The sequence below is a fragment of the Triturus cristatus genome, chromosome 7 (assembly GCF_964204655.1).
Source record: "Triturus cristatus chromosome 7, aTriCri1.1, whole genome shotgun sequence".
In the NCBI taxonomy this organism is placed as follows: Eukaryota; Metazoa; Chordata; class Amphibia; order Caudata; family Salamandridae; genus Triturus; species Triturus cristatus.
In genome coordinates, this window is record NC_140590.1 from 1,846,023,869 (window position 1) to 1,846,040,300 (window position 16,432).

Genomic DNA, 16,432 nt, shown 5'->3' on the forward strand with positions numbered 1-16,432 from the left:
TACATGGGCGTTCCCATGCTACCACCCATGCATTTTGACGCAAAACCCTATGCGCAAACAATAGTAGTCCTGGTTTAACGCCAAAGAATAACACCGTTTAAAAAGAGGCGATAAGAGGAGAAATGTTTTTATTTCTCCTCTCTTTTCTGACTTTGCATGCATGCGGCACTGTACAGTACACATACAAAGTAGGAAAAGTTTTAAAGTGTGTCCACATATAGCGTTTTGTACTGGAAGGGTCCCTTCCAGTACAAAACCTATGGTAGACTCAGGCACGCACCCAGCACTATGGCACTAAGGGGTGTGTGTGGTGAACGGCAGCAGAAGTCAGTGCCACAAATTGGCAGTCGACCCATCTGTCAATCATCAATGTATATGGCTAAACACTCTAAAAAGGGCAGACCAGGCACTGCCAATTTTTGGCGACTGATGGGTATCTCCCAAATTCAAAACAACCCTTAGTGTTTGCTAGCTAGGGCTGTAGCGCGCCATTCTTCAGGCATCCTGTGGAACCGGCAGACGCAGAGGATACTACAATACTGTCCCATTGATGCTGTTTTGTCACCATGTTTCACCAAACCAGGCAGTGACAAATTGTAGATATTACCTTATATGGCTAAATGTGTGGAACGAAAGCGCATTTTTACAAAACATACTATATTTATTTAAGCATGGCAAAGTAGTTCATAGATTCATAGTCTGAATGTTGTGCGAAGACAGCTACAAGAAAAAACAGTTAGTAGCAATAAAGTCAATTCCCATGTTCTACTCTTTGCTTTGTCTACAAACAAACATGCATTGAGACTCTTCCATAAAGACTGATGCACTGGTCATGATGCCAGAATATGGCGGTCATTCGCTTGCGTCTGTCGCTTGAGAGCTTACGTTCCAGACATGAAGGTGATTTCCCAAAGGTTGATGGAAGCACCCCAAAGCCAGTTACCCTGTCACATTGAAGACCAGATACAAGAAGGGGTGCAGGAATAACAGAGGTTTGGAGCAGGGGTCACAAGGTGGGTCCAGGATTGCAGGAGCTTCACAAGAGATACAACCACAAACAATGAATCTAAATGTCACCTATTTAGACAGATATAGGTTCTCCTTGAAATCTGCCCCGGATCCGACCCTCCTGGACCAGAGGCTTCACAGCCATGGTTTGAACCATTCTCAAATGGAGAGGTGTGGTGCAGCGGCCAGGGCTGCTGACTTCGGAGCACAGGGTTCACAGTTCGAACTCCGGCGGCAGCTCAGCTCAGCACCATGTGACTCTGGGCAATAGCTCACTTAATTTCCACGACGGCCCCCAGCGCCTTGAGACCCGTGAGTAGTGCGAGCTTTACAAATACGGATTTACACTTGATCCTCCCCAAGTATTACAACCAAAAACTGCTCAGTTTACAAGGACAGTCGTGTCAACAGCAGCGATGATGGGCTATGGTCCTTAACAATGCAATACACTTTAATGACTGAGACAAGAACACACACTGGCCTTTATCTGGCAGTGAAGACATGGTCTATTGTAATTACACTGATATCTTAAAAATATAACAAAGAGGATATTTTAACAAATAAAAACATCAGTAACCTGTAACAGGCTGAGGTTAATGAAGCAACAAGTCTCTTAATTGTAGAGTTCCAAGGCGGGTGGGAAATCTGTGGCATTCTTCACACATGTCCATTTGACTGGATTTTTGCAAGATTCACTGCCAATTTTACCACCATTCATGGTGCCACAGCTTCCCTTGGCATCTGCGCCTCCGTTGATTCTACAATAAAAAGATGTATTCAGGAGATATTCCCGGTCTACAAATGCAGAGAGTTGGACAATTTATACATTTGTCTCCATTAGGGTCATTGACAGACAATGATATAAAAGTGAGAAGTGTGGCTCAATGGTTAGAGCGGCAGACCCTGATGCAGAGGTGTGGCCCGGAACAGGGTTCAATTCCCGCCTTGGCGGGTCTTGGGCTCAATTTCCCCGGACCCGCTAATTCTCGCCTCGGTACCTATTCTAATCATGGGTCCCACTCTGCAACTCTGGGCAATAGCTTGCTTAATCTCCACAACGGCCCCAAAAGCGCTAGGATGCCTGGCTTTCACCTTGGGGGTGCCCAGGAATGGGCACTTCACAGGGAAAGGCCAGGAAGGGTTCCACAGCGGTATGTGCACAGCGCCTGAGAGACCCTTTCGGGGGTGTGCGGAGCGCTATATAAATGCACTACATTTACATTTTACATTTACATTTACTATCCTTTGCGATCATAACACCACTTCCTGAAACAAAAATTACCTCGACAAACTTTGATCTCGCGCTCACACAAGGGCATCCTCAGAGAACACGCCCAGCTCTTTAGGCTGTTGAGTGTATTCTTTGAGACTAATGCTGGACTTCTGTGGGCTCCACCTATATTTTCTGTGCCGTAACATTTAGCCCTTATTTTTTCTTTATTGGCTTTATTTTACAACCTTGAAATACAACTATTTGAAAGCCCCAAAATATTTTAGAAAAGTGTTTCTTGATGGCTTATGTGAAAACCATCACAATAATGTTCACTTGTAATAATCATTACGTATTGCTAAGACCCATAAGATTCACCTTACCAAAATGCTTTTTCATAAAAAAAAACTTATGAAGTATGTTGGAAATATTTCAGAACCAGATAAACCTGTCTGCATTCTCACACCGGTTACCTTAATCAAAGTCTAGTACAGGCTTCTCCAACGAGTAGCTTGTGAGCTACTGGTAGCCCTCCAGCTACATGGAAGTAGCTCTCCTATGTACAGCCCAGCTTTATAAGTTAGAAGCTTATGCCTGGTTGAATTAATCGACGAATAACAACATTTAAACTGAACTGTGTATTTAGAACAAACATTTGTGTATTTTCAGAATTTATAAGCTGATGTTTGAAGAAAAATGGTTGAATTTTCAAAATATATTTAAATCTGATATTTAAGTGATAAATCATGAGATGATGGGAGACTGACAACTAACATTATTACCTTGGTGCACGGGGCACTGCAGCTGTGGTTGTTATGTATTATCCATTTAAAGGTATTTCAAATTGACAAAGCCTTTTTACATTACTGCTTGCAACCCTCCTGATGCACTGATGTGATCACTGCAGGTAATCCTACATACTAACGTAATCTTGTCTTACGTTGTCCCAATTAAAACCCTAATACTAATAGCTCTGGATGATTCCCCAATGAACAAAAAGTAGCTCTCACTACAGAAAAGGTTGGTGACCCCTGGTCTAGTGCCTGAACAGTCGGTCAACCTGTAATCCAATATTGCAATCCAAGACGAGACACCTTAAGCCATACAAAACACCGCAGTCAGACTCATTTTAGACTTTCCCAAATGGACCAGCATCACCCCTCACCTCAGAAGCCTCCACTGGCTCCCTTACAGAAGAGATGCCGGTTCAAGGTAATAACCCTTGCATACAAAGCCATTCACATCAGACCCAACCACCGCCTGGCTTTTCACCAACCCGCTAGAGAACTCCACTCAACTTTTTTTGCCCTCGCACACATCCCACGCATTCCTAGAAGCTGCTATGGAGGTCATTCCTTATACTTCCTCTCCGCCAAGTCCTTAAATGACCCCCACCTGCGAACCACACCAACTAGAGGTCATCAGTCCTTTAGCGTCTGGATACCCCCATGGGTGATAAGCCGCACTATACAAGTACATGATTGATTGATTGAAGCCAACACTCTGCAGGATCATCTCGGCACTAGTACAAACCTCTCCAGCCTCAAAGATCACCGCTCATGGAATACAGTTGGATCCTGTTCTTCTCCACTACTGTTTTTGGTCTAACAGTCCTCACCCAGGAAAGTTATTTGTTAAAAATTCAGGGGCATATCAGCAACACCCGGCGATAATTATCGCTCAGCGCTCTTAGCGTGAGGATAATTATCGCCGGCTAGCGTGGATTTTTATCGCTGAGATAGCCTGCTATTAGCAACGCTTACCTCCTCTGCGATAAAAATCCTCACGCTAACTGCCTAACGTGAGATTATCGCTGGAAACCCAGCGATAATCTCACGTAGTGTGGCGCTAGCTTGCTGATAGGGACTCACAAACTTAGCCATGATATCCACCTTCCGTAGGATATCATGGCTAAGTCAGTCCTGAAGCAGGCGTAAGGAAAGTAGCGATAACAGGGGTTATCGCTACTTTTCCTGACGCTACGCTTCATAGCGTGGGGCTTGATGATAGGAGAAATGTCGCTTAGCGACATTTCTCCTGTCATGTCAGGTCAGGAACGCCCACTTTGCATCTCATTAGAGATGCAAAGCTGGGCGTTCGGAATCCCCACGCTAAAGCAAGGTTTCACGCGTTAGCGTGGCCTTGCTAATTAGGCGATAAAATTATCGCCGCTTTTCGGCCGAAAAACGGATGCAAAAGTGGCGATAATTTTTTATCGCCAGCTTGTAAATATGCCCCTCAGTACTTTACTCCTTTACTATAGAAAGACATGGGCCCATTCCAAATATTTGATTGATCGGAATTATAGAGGACATGCACTGGTCATTTTAGCTCTTCGGTTGTTCAGAAAGACCCAGAGAGTCTTGGGGCTGGGCTGAAACTAGTATACATAACTTCTACAATCTATCGCTCTGGGTCACTCATAGACTTGAAATGGCCATGACTGTTCTCCTGGGCCTTTTCACTGCCTCTTGACACTGCACAGCATCCGGCCACACTTGGGAAGGAGGTGGCTTGCATTGCTACTTAAAACATTCCCAGCAACTTCGGATTTAAGTAGCTGCTGGTGATTATTCTGTAGCTCCACCAAGGCTACAATGCAGATTTCTTTTAGTTCCAGAACTGGCCACACCCACCTACCACTTCTTCCTAGATTACCCATCCATGTGTTGGGTTTACTTTTGTAGAGTCGTGTGATATGTCTCCCCAGCAATGCAGGATATCAGAGGTGGAGATTGTTGTGATATCACGTCATCTTTATAGAGACAGAAATAGCTCACTTTGATATAGGGTAAAGTTGAAAAGATTGTGAAGGTAAAACCCTGAAAGACTACAGTGGTTTGTTTAGGCTGCAGCCCCATGACTAAGGAGGTCATTACGATGGCAGACGGACCTCTGTTTGTCCGCCATCGTGCCAGTGCTTGGGACCGTCTGCCTGGATTGCGACGGTCCTGCACACAAGATTTCAATGCGACCGCCACCGTTGCGGTCGCATCGTGTATCTCTGACATTGCGGTGAGTGCTGCTGGCTGCAGCACCAGCCGCAATGTCAGAAATACAGGTTTGCATTTCCCTGCACTACGTGGCAGGCACCACGCGGTGCCTTCCATCTGGTGCAGGGAAATGTAGGGGGGTACCATAGGTACCCCCAGTGCACACCCACCTCCCCCAACACAAGGGAGGGCCCACTACGGGCCCCCAAATGCAATCCCCACCAGCCTGTGAATGGCAGTTTCACTGCTATTCACTGGCTGGTGTGGAGGCAGCATCAGAATATGGTGGACGGTGCCTGCCATGCACCGCCACCATATTGTAGATGTGGGTGGATCCGCCAGGCAATCGTAACGATTGTCTGTGGCAGACCCATGGCTGACAGACTTTGTGTCTGCCAGCACACCGCCCGCCATTGTAATTTGGAGGGCAGAGAAGTGCTTTACGATGGCGGTGAAATTGCCACCGGCAGCCTGCCGGTGGCGGTTTCACCACCATCGTAATGACCCCCTAAGTTATCAAGTTTGTTGACAATTGACCAGGATGCTGAAAAGATTCATTGGGGCTCTCTCTTCAGATATCCAGGGGCATGTGAAGAAGGAACTAGTGAAAAGTGTTTCCTGTTTGTACTTTTCATCATAACCATTCACTGGACCACTAGCAGGAGGTTTAAACCAGAGTTGTTTTCCAATAGTCTTTTATCTTCTCTAGCTGATGAATTCTACCACTGGCATGCTGATCGCCATTGTTCTAGAAAACCTTTCTAGTCTGTGTAACTGGCGTTCAATGCTCAATATGAGGTTGGTGGCAGGTGGGGCTCGGGTACTAATGTTTCCTCATAAGACTTTAGCCCAGAGCAGGAGATAGAAAAAGATGGGAAGCAATGGAAAAAAGTGACCAAGAATGAAATAGGGGATGAAAAAGTACCCGAAAGAGGGAGATAAAGAGACAGGAAATATCTGGTGGTGGATGAAAGAGGCATGAGGTGGATTCAAGACTAAGCAGCTTTGGAGTTCAGCCCCCCTGACATTCGATATCACAGGCTGCAGGTTTCGAAGCAAAGCCCAGCACTTAATCTTATCCACATCAAGCACTGCGGGTATTCATTTATCAGTACAGGGCAGTATACTGAAGTCTTGCAGGGGTGATCTAGAAAAATTCAAGAACAGCTAGAACATCACAGACTCTATTATGAGCACTCCAAGAAGAAATGCATGTTGGGTGATATTAAAACTCTAAAAAATGAGCTTTGCATAGCAGCTGGCAAAGAAGTTGTCTTCTTTGGAAATCATGCAATAACTCGGAAACACACCAAGGGACAGCAGACGCAGGGTCTTGTTGAGGTTACATATCATGTCATGGAGGTTTACTGAAGGTAACTATAGCAGAATACAAAATCTGTACTAAAGAAGCGAAAACATGATTATTTAGACTGAATATGATAAAGGATGTCCAAGAGATGATGCCAATCCTAACAGGCATTTGCCAGTTGACAAGACAATGGAGGTGATCAGAGAGTTAGCCTCTTGAGAATCACCTGCCACAGAGGGGGTAGAAGGTTTTCAGGTGTCCTTAGGTTACTAGAGTTGTTTGGCCAGGGAATTAGACTACGTCTCTTCCTAGCTATCATGATGGAGACTCAAATTATTGTCCTTGCCAAACTTAATGAAAGTCTGAGGCAAGTTCGGTACTATTTGATGATCACAGCCTACTGTAAAAGGTTTGCAAAATATGTCCTTACCAGGATTTCACTTTTCATGCTCAGACGTGTACAACGTGTTTAGGTAGGCTTTATTGTGAGTAGATCAACAAGTAATGGCCTAAAAAAGTCTTTTTATTGTCAAAAGTGGGTGAGTTGGGGATGTTGAGGCTATTATGGGGACTCACAATGCAGAAAAGGCGTTTGACCGGATGTCATGGGTCAACCTGCTGCCTGCCACTCAAGCTAGGGTGAATACTTGATCCACCAGAAACCCATCTACTACACAGTACCTACTGCTTCTTCTGTAATCAATGACATTGCTTCCGACCCCCCTTGCCCCCCTCACTCCCTGTTGTTATTGCACCAAGCCACTAGACAGTGGTGTACAGGCAAGAACTGGTGGGTGCTGGTATCTCAGCATATGATTTTTAATCTTTTATCGCCTCACATCTCACAGACGCCCTTCTTTAAATAAAATGTTCAGGTTAATTTGCATATTGTAGTCGATCTGCCCAGTGAGATTTCTAGGTTTTGTATTAACTGGAGAACACACAACTAGTCCCTTTCAGTAACTCTCACTCCCCCTAAAGGTAAGTGGAATCCTCTTTCATTGAGCCCTTAGCTCTTTCACACCCAGTGATCAACAGTTTTAAAGGGAGTGCAGATGTTTGGGCACAATGTCACTTGTCTCCTTGACATGTATTCATCTAAGACTGACGTGAATTGGATTTCCCATGTTCTTTGTGGACAGAATTGCTTTAATTGAGCCTCGAGATCACAGACGTTTATCATGTTGAACTATGTATTTGAAGAGTAGCCAGTACCGTTGGTGGAGCAGTCTTCCAACTATGGCCCTCGTGGATTTGTATTATAAGTCCCTGCTGCCATTATTGTCTATGGGAGGGTGGTGCAGTACCAGTGATTGGCCATGTGTGGTGTTGGACCTGCTTCAGCTCTGCACTGAGGTCATTTACTACTGTTTTTGGGCCATTTTGTCTGTAATACCTTGAAAATTGGAGTTTGTAAATAGCAATGGGTTTACTCTTTTGGGGATGGGTGCATGTCCCTCCCTAATCACTCCCTACTCGTCCCTAAACCCCTCCTGTTTAGTAGTAAGTAATAGTAAACTTACATGCCTGAGGATCTCCTCATAGAAAAGATAGTCCAGGTGGCGGTAGAGACTCACTCTGTGGGCTGCATTTTGTAGTACATTAGTGGTGCTATTGTCGTACGACTGAATGTAGTACGAAATGCAGGTTGTGACTAGGCCCCAAGGTATTTACAACCAATGATGTATATAGAAACCCTCTCTGCAATTTCTTAAAAAAACACTATTAAATCGTATGATTCCTGCCTGCTAAGAGGTAGTGGGGGTTTAGCGACCAGTAGCGCTTCACCGGTAAATACATTAATTATCACTGACTACCACTGTGCATGTCATACCAGCAGGAATGTACATACCATGCTGTAAAGGAATGGCGTTTAGAAAGCTGGTACGTACTTATCTGTAAAGTTATTTCCAGTCACCCATCTCCAAGTGCCATTTTCGTTTCTCAAACCAATCCAGAAAGCAGCAGTTTTCAGCTGGTTAACCAAGAATTCCTAAAACAAATACACAAATAACATCCCATCAGAGAGCATTTGTGGAAGTCAGACTGTCTTTTACTCGTGTGTGAGTGAGTGAGAAAGAGAGATTGAGTGTCAATGCAAGCCTGAGTTTCTTTGTTCTTACACATGAATATAGTCTTATGGGTCCCTGTTTCTGTCCCCACAGGTCCTGGACCACTGACACTCCTAACTTTTCTAAGGAGTTTTGCACATCCCCTCTGAAGTACATCTGGGGCAATATTCAGATATCCTTAGAGGAGTAGAATCATTTTGATAAGGAACTACATTCATGTGGACTTTCTATTCTGCTGGAGTGCTGTGTCCTTCGTAATGTAGGCAAGCAGTTGTTGTAGCTGTACATGGTCGACAGTGTATAAACATCATAGATCTTACAGAATCAAGACACCCACGAGTCCATCATTCATGACTATTCTCAGATCTTCAATAACTGAGGCCACAACCCATTCTCTACCCATAAAAGGACAAACGTAGACAAAGGTTACCCCTCAGGCCCGTAGTGGCATGTTAATAGGTATAGCCTCTTGTCATACCTCGATGTTACCAGCGGTTGATGTATGCATCCCATTAGCTGCAACTACAACTGGCAATTTTAGCGCATTGATCAAGTACCCCATTCTGTGGTGTAAGAACCCTTTCAGAGTGCCATTGAGCAAGCAGGCATTACTGGGCCCAACTATGGGGGTTGAGTCATTTTAATCCTAATGCCCCGGGATCCAACCTACTTTGGGTCCTGAGCTCCTGGGCCAAGTACCACTTCAGCACTGGACACTCAGTGGTAGCAGGGGTCAAGCAGTCCAAGGATTCTTGGGGATAGGGAGGTGTGAGGGGGACAGATCTAAGTCCCTGTCTACTGGTCATGGTTATTCCCCATTTACAATAGGCAACATTCGGGTTAGGCCCCACTAAGAGTGCGAATCTAGAAGTCCCACTACGGCTTTATAAAAGTCAAAGTGTTCCAGCGCTGAAGCTCTATGATGCAGAGCAGGTACCCACAGGGTCTTACTCGCTTCCATTAGTGTTTCTGGGTGGAAGACTCTGGGAGTGTACAACACTCTTGCATCGCAGTGGACAGGAGCCAGTGAAGGCATTGGGTGTCAGTCTCGTTGAAGGAGGCAGAGCAGCGGGTGATCTGCGGTGCTCCCTGGATAAAGCAGTTAGTTTCTCTAATAACGCTGGTTGGTAGGGGTGGTCGATCAACTTCCGATGCCTCAGTCAAGCCTCCAGGCACATGGGTCAACAACCAGAGTTAGTCTTGATCCCACGATGGTGTCCCTCTCTCTTGGCAGACGGTTCAACCTGGGCGACGGGCCTTGTTCTTCATAGCAACCCCCTCCTTGGCACATGGTGTTGCTCACTTTTAGCAGCAAATGGCCGCCGATCTGATCGACGCAGAAGCCCACTCTGGTATATCGAATTGCCGACTTTGTTCTGCATGTGAGGGACAGCCTGCTCAGTGCTACAGCAGTTACCTTAGTGGAAGCCCACTCTGGCATGTCGGGTCGCCATCCTACATCAGCACAAGCTGTCATACCAATTGGTGCATTTTGAAATGTTGATTTACAGTGCACCCACTGCATATGAGGTTGGCGACTTGACTGAGCACATGGCCGGACAGCCCACTCGGTGCATCCAAATTCTTCTCAGACCTCACTGCAGAGATTTACTCACCAGGAAACACTATCAGACATTGCGAGCTGCAGGTGCTCCAGACCCTGCTGATGTGTGTCACCCAGCTGGGAGGCTGGCAGCCCTTGACCCCCTGTCCTGGTCACCCAAAGCAGAACTCTTGCTGAGTTTCTACACATTGAAGTAAAAGCCTCAGCTAGCTGCTTGACGGTTCACAACTTGGACGCTCTAACCTCCACTTTTTAAAATAAATTTACAGACACAAATGTGACTTAGTGTCTCAGTCTTTGAAGTTCAGGTTGGGGGCTGCATCCTTTGAAGTGTCCATTCCTCTGTCCTGTCCTTTCACGCAGGAAACAATCTGTCACAGGAGGAGTGACTCCAATCCAAATAGCCCCACCACACAGACCATGGAAGGGACTCGAACTGAATGTCACCATCACTGATCTATGCGTGACATAAGGTTACCACCGGGTCCAAGTCCTACTCTTATTCTCTTATCAGCCCCATCGCCTTCCTGATATGTTGCCAGGCCCTCTGACCACTGAAAAGGAGGCTGCGGGGGGAGGGGGGTGTTCCTCCACATGCCTCTCCAAAATATCATAGGTTTTTAATATGAAACTCACAGGCTTCCCTGTATTACACTACTCGTAGGCACACATATATCTCTGCATGCACACGTAAAAAATCACGCAGTATTGCACCCCTGACAAGCACACATAAATCTCAGTGCACACATGCAGACACACTTTTGAGACACCCCACCGGTTTAAGCAAGCCTGCGATTCATGAGACAGGCCTAGGCCATGGTGCACACGGATGATCCGTGTTTGCCCATGACAATATATCATCACCAGAGATCCAGACATTGCAGCCGTACGTTCAGGGCAGGGTTCCACATCCTTTACCATGGGAGGGTCATTACTGTCCCAACATATGCCCCTCCCAGATCAAAGTACACAAAACCTACTGCTAACCTGGAGAGGTTGGGTTGTCAGATCAGTAAAACAGGAAAGGCCATCAGCATACCCATGGCTCAATCCAACTCGGATTTCTACTACACAATCTAAACCTTGAGGAGAAACAGACCATCTCAACAACTTAGGGTTCTCTCCCTTCATAGCCATCAAGCACTTCACTGACTTATGATCCGCTTGCTCTACAACTTAGTGCCAAACAAGTGAGGGTGAACGTACGCAAGGCTCATACTATTGCACAGCACCATTTTGCAATAGCTGGCCAGTCCTGATCTGTTAGTAGTAACCTCCTACTAATAAAGGTTCCCGAATATTCTCTACCGTTGTCATCCAGTTGAGGTATGTAGGAGAGTAGGGTCTGCTATCCTATAGTCACCCCAAATTTTTGCTTTTTGCTTCACTGGTTTTTGACATATTGAGGCTGTGGGCCTGCTAATCAGACCCCCAGCCTGCTGTTCTCTCTAACTAAATTGACACTATGCACTCTAGGTGCATAACCAATTGGAACTAGATCACCCTGTGAGCCCCCTGTACCAGTGTACACTAGGTACCCAGGGCATTGGTGTATCTAAGGCCTACCAGGGGCTGAAGCATGTATTGTGCCACCCCTGGCCTGCCCTAGCAATTTGACACAACTGGCTGATCACTCAGCTGGGGTAAGTTGGTGTAACCACCTCTTACTTAGGTGTAGTATACCTATACCTAACCTTAAATGGGACACATGTAAACCTATAAGTCACTCCTATGGCAGGCCTTAACAATCCTGAAGGCAGAGTGCTTGGTTCCATGTGAGATGGTGCTCTGGCATGAGCTGAGCCTGTCTGCAGTGGTCGGAACAACTTCCTTCTACCGTTTCCAGATATCGTCATACCATATACTCTTAAGTGCACTATGAACCTCGCGGTTAAATGCTATCTTTGGTTTGGCTTTATCAAAACATGTCGAGTAAGGTGTCATACGAATTGGAATACTAACCCCTCGCCAATTCTGGCGACGGGGTTAGCATTCCACCCTTCTAGAGGGACACGACATGTACAGTACCTGAAACCCGGGTAAAATCAGACATAGCCTCAGCTCCACAAAATGGATGCTGCCACCACAGACACAAGTCTGCCCTCCTGCTGCTGGGAGTCCTTCCAGCTTGGGAGACGTGGACAAAGGGTTTCCTGCCAGGGGAGGTGCGAGCACCACCCCAGACAGGATTTTGTGTATTGGTCAGGTAGGGCTTGAAAGGAATCAGACATGCCTGAGGCTCACAAGGAGACTCGGTGCATATGCCAGTTCAAACCGGTCCTGGGGCACACCAGCTCCGGACCTGGGGCGAGCTGGACAAAGGATTGGGGGTGTAACCACCCCCCTTCCTGGTCCCACCCATAGGGAGGGACCTAGCAGGTAGTCCGGCCCCTAGAATCCGCTTAAAGGTAGGAGCTGTGTCCTAAGACTTCAGACATCCTGGAATCAACTTGAACTAAAGAAGAAGATGGGAACTTCGACGCTCTGCTGCACAGAGGACTGAAGGAAATCTCCCCTATGGTCAGGGAGTGACCATCTTGCTAACGCAAGCACCAACCAGCTATTCAACGTCTGCTTTGCCGCCGCCTCCTGCCGGAGCCCGAGCCCAGAGCCCGACAAGACCTGGACCTCCAGACCTCTCACCGCCCGATCCACAGTCCCTGAGAAAAAGGAACCCGTGGAGGCACCGAGACACGTGGAGCCAGCCATCTTGAAAGACCGACGACAAGCCGCAAGCGCGACAACAGAGGCTCCCTCCAAGTTGTGCTTTGGGTCCTGAGAAGCCCAACACCCGAGCAGCATCTGCACCAAAGGTGAGCCCTCCAGCATCTCCACGATCTGCGTGGGGCCCCTCTGCACTTTGCATCTCGACGCGCCTGCCCGGTCCCTGGCCCGTTGGCTAGTGGCCATTTTGGCGACCTAATTTGAAATCTACGATGCTGGTCTGGTTGCTCTAGACTGGCCCCAGCTGCTCTCCAAAGGAGCAGCCCCTCTGACCTTGCTGGTCAGAACAATCAGCTTTCCTCTCTTTCCACGACTCCTACCTTTGCCAAGGCTTGTTTGCTTCTTTTGAGTCGCCGACACCGCCGACAGCGAGAGCCTGCGTGGGACAGCTCGTGAACCGACTCCTGGACGTCGTCGACCTTCAGGGACCACGTGGCTGCGGAGACAAGCTACACCTCATCACCTGTTTGCACCCGACATCGCCTGGTACCTACCTGGTGCCACGCTGGTCACTGGCTAGTGACTGTGAACACTGTCCCCTCTGCTTTCAGGTCTTCTACAACTCCGATCCACCCTTGGATCCAACGCAGCTCTTCTGGACTGACCGCCTGCAGCATCTTTGTCATCAGGCTCCATTGAATCGATAGAAGAAACCCGACGCACTTCGAGACCTATGCACCCGCTTCCTGTGGGTGAGGTAACGCTGGCACTCCCGTGCCCCAGTGTAGAGAAACATCTCTAGTGTCTGTGTTTTGAATCTTAAGTTCGTAGTCCATCCAGAAGACCCTTTCTGCAGTAACTTTTACGCACCCATTGAAAACCTATGGGAGCCCGCGTGTAACTTTCCTCACTGCACACGCGACCCGTGGACCTCCTGGTCACTAACTGAAGTTAGCTCCTTGTAGGCCCAGCGATTCTAGAGGCCCTAGGCCTTTTCCCTTTCCTGTTCGTGGTACTTATACCACTATTTTAGTATATGGTTTGAGTGGCCACCAGGGCCCATCCATATAAAGTGCAACTTCTGTATATTATAACACTGTCTTGTTTAACGATTTGTGCTCCTGTGCTCATAAAGAGTCTAGGGGATACTTTGAGAAATAAATACATATATATTTTGAATATATATCTGTGTGGTGTCCTTTCATTGGTATAAAGGGGGGTTACATATGGTAAAACAGCCTGCTTAACACGCTTTAACGAGTTTAGCCTCAAAGACTGCTTAGCCTACGCTACCACTAGGGCAGCTAGTCCGAAAAGGTTGACTTACAACCACACCATAAGGGTTGCTTGGCATGGTACAAGGTGGTCACTTTAACTAGTGAACATCATATACCAGGCCAACTTCTCACAAGGTAGCACTGTTGCAACTCCTTGATCAGAGGCATCCTTCTGTGCAACGACAGGCTGACTGTGTTCAGATGCTTTTAGTATTGGTGCATTGCACAGCACCTTCTTCAGTGCCTCTAATGCCTTTTGACACCCCTCAGTCCTTATCACTTTTCTGGGATGCTTCTTGGAGGTCAAAGCAGTGAATGTGGCACTATACTCCCATAGTTTGCCAATTTTGCAAGTTCCTGTAAAACCCGGTGAGTCTAAAAAAGGCCCTCACTTCAGTCTGGGTAGTAGGCACCTCCCATTCCATCACAGACATAATTCTGACATCCAACAGGTGAATCTTCCTGTCACCGACTTCATGCCCAAGGTTGACGACAGAGGGCTGCCCCACCTGACACTTGGCTGCCTCAATGGTCATTTGTTCCTCCTGTATCCTTGCCAACACCTGTCCCAGGTGTCTCAAGTGGTCGTGCCATGAATTGCTAAGCACTTTAATATCATCCACGTAGGTCACACACACACCTATCCCAGCCCTGCAAGAACATGGTTTACCAGGCGCTGAAAAGTAGCAGAAGCATTTTTCAACCCAAAGGCCATCACCTTAAACTGATACAATCGCTCTGCTGTAAAAAATGCTGTTTTCTCCTTGGCACTTGGTATTGAGGCGATCTGCCAGTAGCCACTGGTCAAGTCAAAGGTGCTAAAATACCTTGCAGCATCTAACCATCCACAAGCTCACCCGATCTTGGGATTGGATGGGCATCGGTCTTTGCTACCTCACTGAGGGTTCGGAAGTCCACACAGAACCGCAAGTCAGTAGGCTCTTGCTTTGGTACTAGTACCACAGGACTAGGCCACAGACTACAAGATCTCTCAATGACCCCCTTAACCAGCATGGGCAACTTCTGCCTTAACTCAGGCCTGAGCCAGTCAGCAATCTGTAAATCCTGCCCTTCACTTGTGGACTGTCACCTGTGTAGGAAACCCGTTTCAATATCACCCTACACTCTCTCTGCTGCTCAGGCATTAACTTGGGGACTAACTGAACCTCTCCACGGTGCGATCCTTCATGTCACTATGCAGCAGGTCAGAAAGAGGCTCAGTGTCTTCCTCAACCACTTCAGCCATTTCCACTGTGTAGTTTATCCAGATGTAAATCTTCAGTCTGTTCACATAAACTACTTGGTTGACACAGGTGCCACAAGAAAACCCAAGAGGGTGTTTACCTTAGAAACCTTCTGTACTATTTTGTATGGACCACACCATTTGTCCTCCAACACACTTGGACATGTTCTGCAAAACTGATGTGTGTCCCTAACCTATTCTGGGATTTTCTAATCCCCAAGTGTCCTTCTAAGGGCACTTCATGGGTCAGTGACAACAGGAAATTCAGAATCTGCAATAGACCCACAAGCCTTCTGCTACATCCTGCCTCAGGATTTACTGGCACACCAGACAGCCAACATGGGGTTTTCCAAACACTCATCGGCTGACATTTTCCTGGGCTTTTTTTGGAAGTTCCACAAGGTTAGGACACTCCTCCTGTGCCTTGGAGAAATCATCCCGGGTACACCCTGCAGATGCTGGCAAACCCTGCAGCCCTGGAAGTGCCTCAGAGTCCATCACCTGGTCTGCTTAGGAAACCTCTTCCTCCTCAAACTCTGAAGTAATTACCGCATTGACAAGTGCTTTCCAGGAGTCTGCCCTTTCTTACAAACTACTTTGCACAGGTCCTTGCAAATCGGGAATGGTTCCATTCTCTACCTGAGACTGCATGCAGCCCAGGCTCTGGTCAACACAGCTGACATGGTCAAAGCCATAAAGGCATTTAGTCCTGGCACTAAACCAGGGGAAATCAAAGAGACATCCAGCATCTTGCTTTTCCCTTAACTCAACATTGACCATAGTTGTCTTGCCGTTGAGCTCAATCTCAATTCGGGCAAGTGGGTACTCCATGCCCTCCCCACTGACTACCACACATGTATCTTTGGTACAAGGGAGAATCTCCTCAGGCTTAAGGCACTTCCTCTGAACCACTGTGGGGAAGCCTCCAGTATCTCTAAGGCCATGCACTTTCCTCTCCATTAATAGCTTCCTATACAAACCCCATTGTGTTAGGATGGATGTGTTTCAGAGCCTCTAGGTCCCTTTCCCAGTTGTCCACCACAACTAGCTTGAGTGCTACCAGGCACCCTCAGATCTCTTCACCCATATGTA

At 47.1% G+C, this 16,432-nt stretch overlaps 1 protein-coding gene across 1 annotated transcript in view; it reads right to left on the minus strand.

The window, feature by feature from the left end:
* Positions 1-640: 640 nt before the first annotated feature.
* LOC146813414 (C-type lectin domain family 10 member A-like) overlaps positions 641-16,432 on the minus strand; it is a 168,090-nt gene continuing 152,298 nt past the window's right edge. Inside the window, exons 6-7 of the mRNA XM_085614761.1 lie at positions 8,413-8,513; positions 641-1,766 (exon numbers count right to left, since the gene is read on the minus strand). Of these exons, the coding sequence (XP_085470887.1) occupies positions 1,622-1,766; positions 8,413-8,513 (246 nt within the window). The 3' untranslated portion in view covers positions 641-1,621. The remainder of the gene's footprint in view (positions 1,767-8,412; positions 8,514-16,432) is intronic.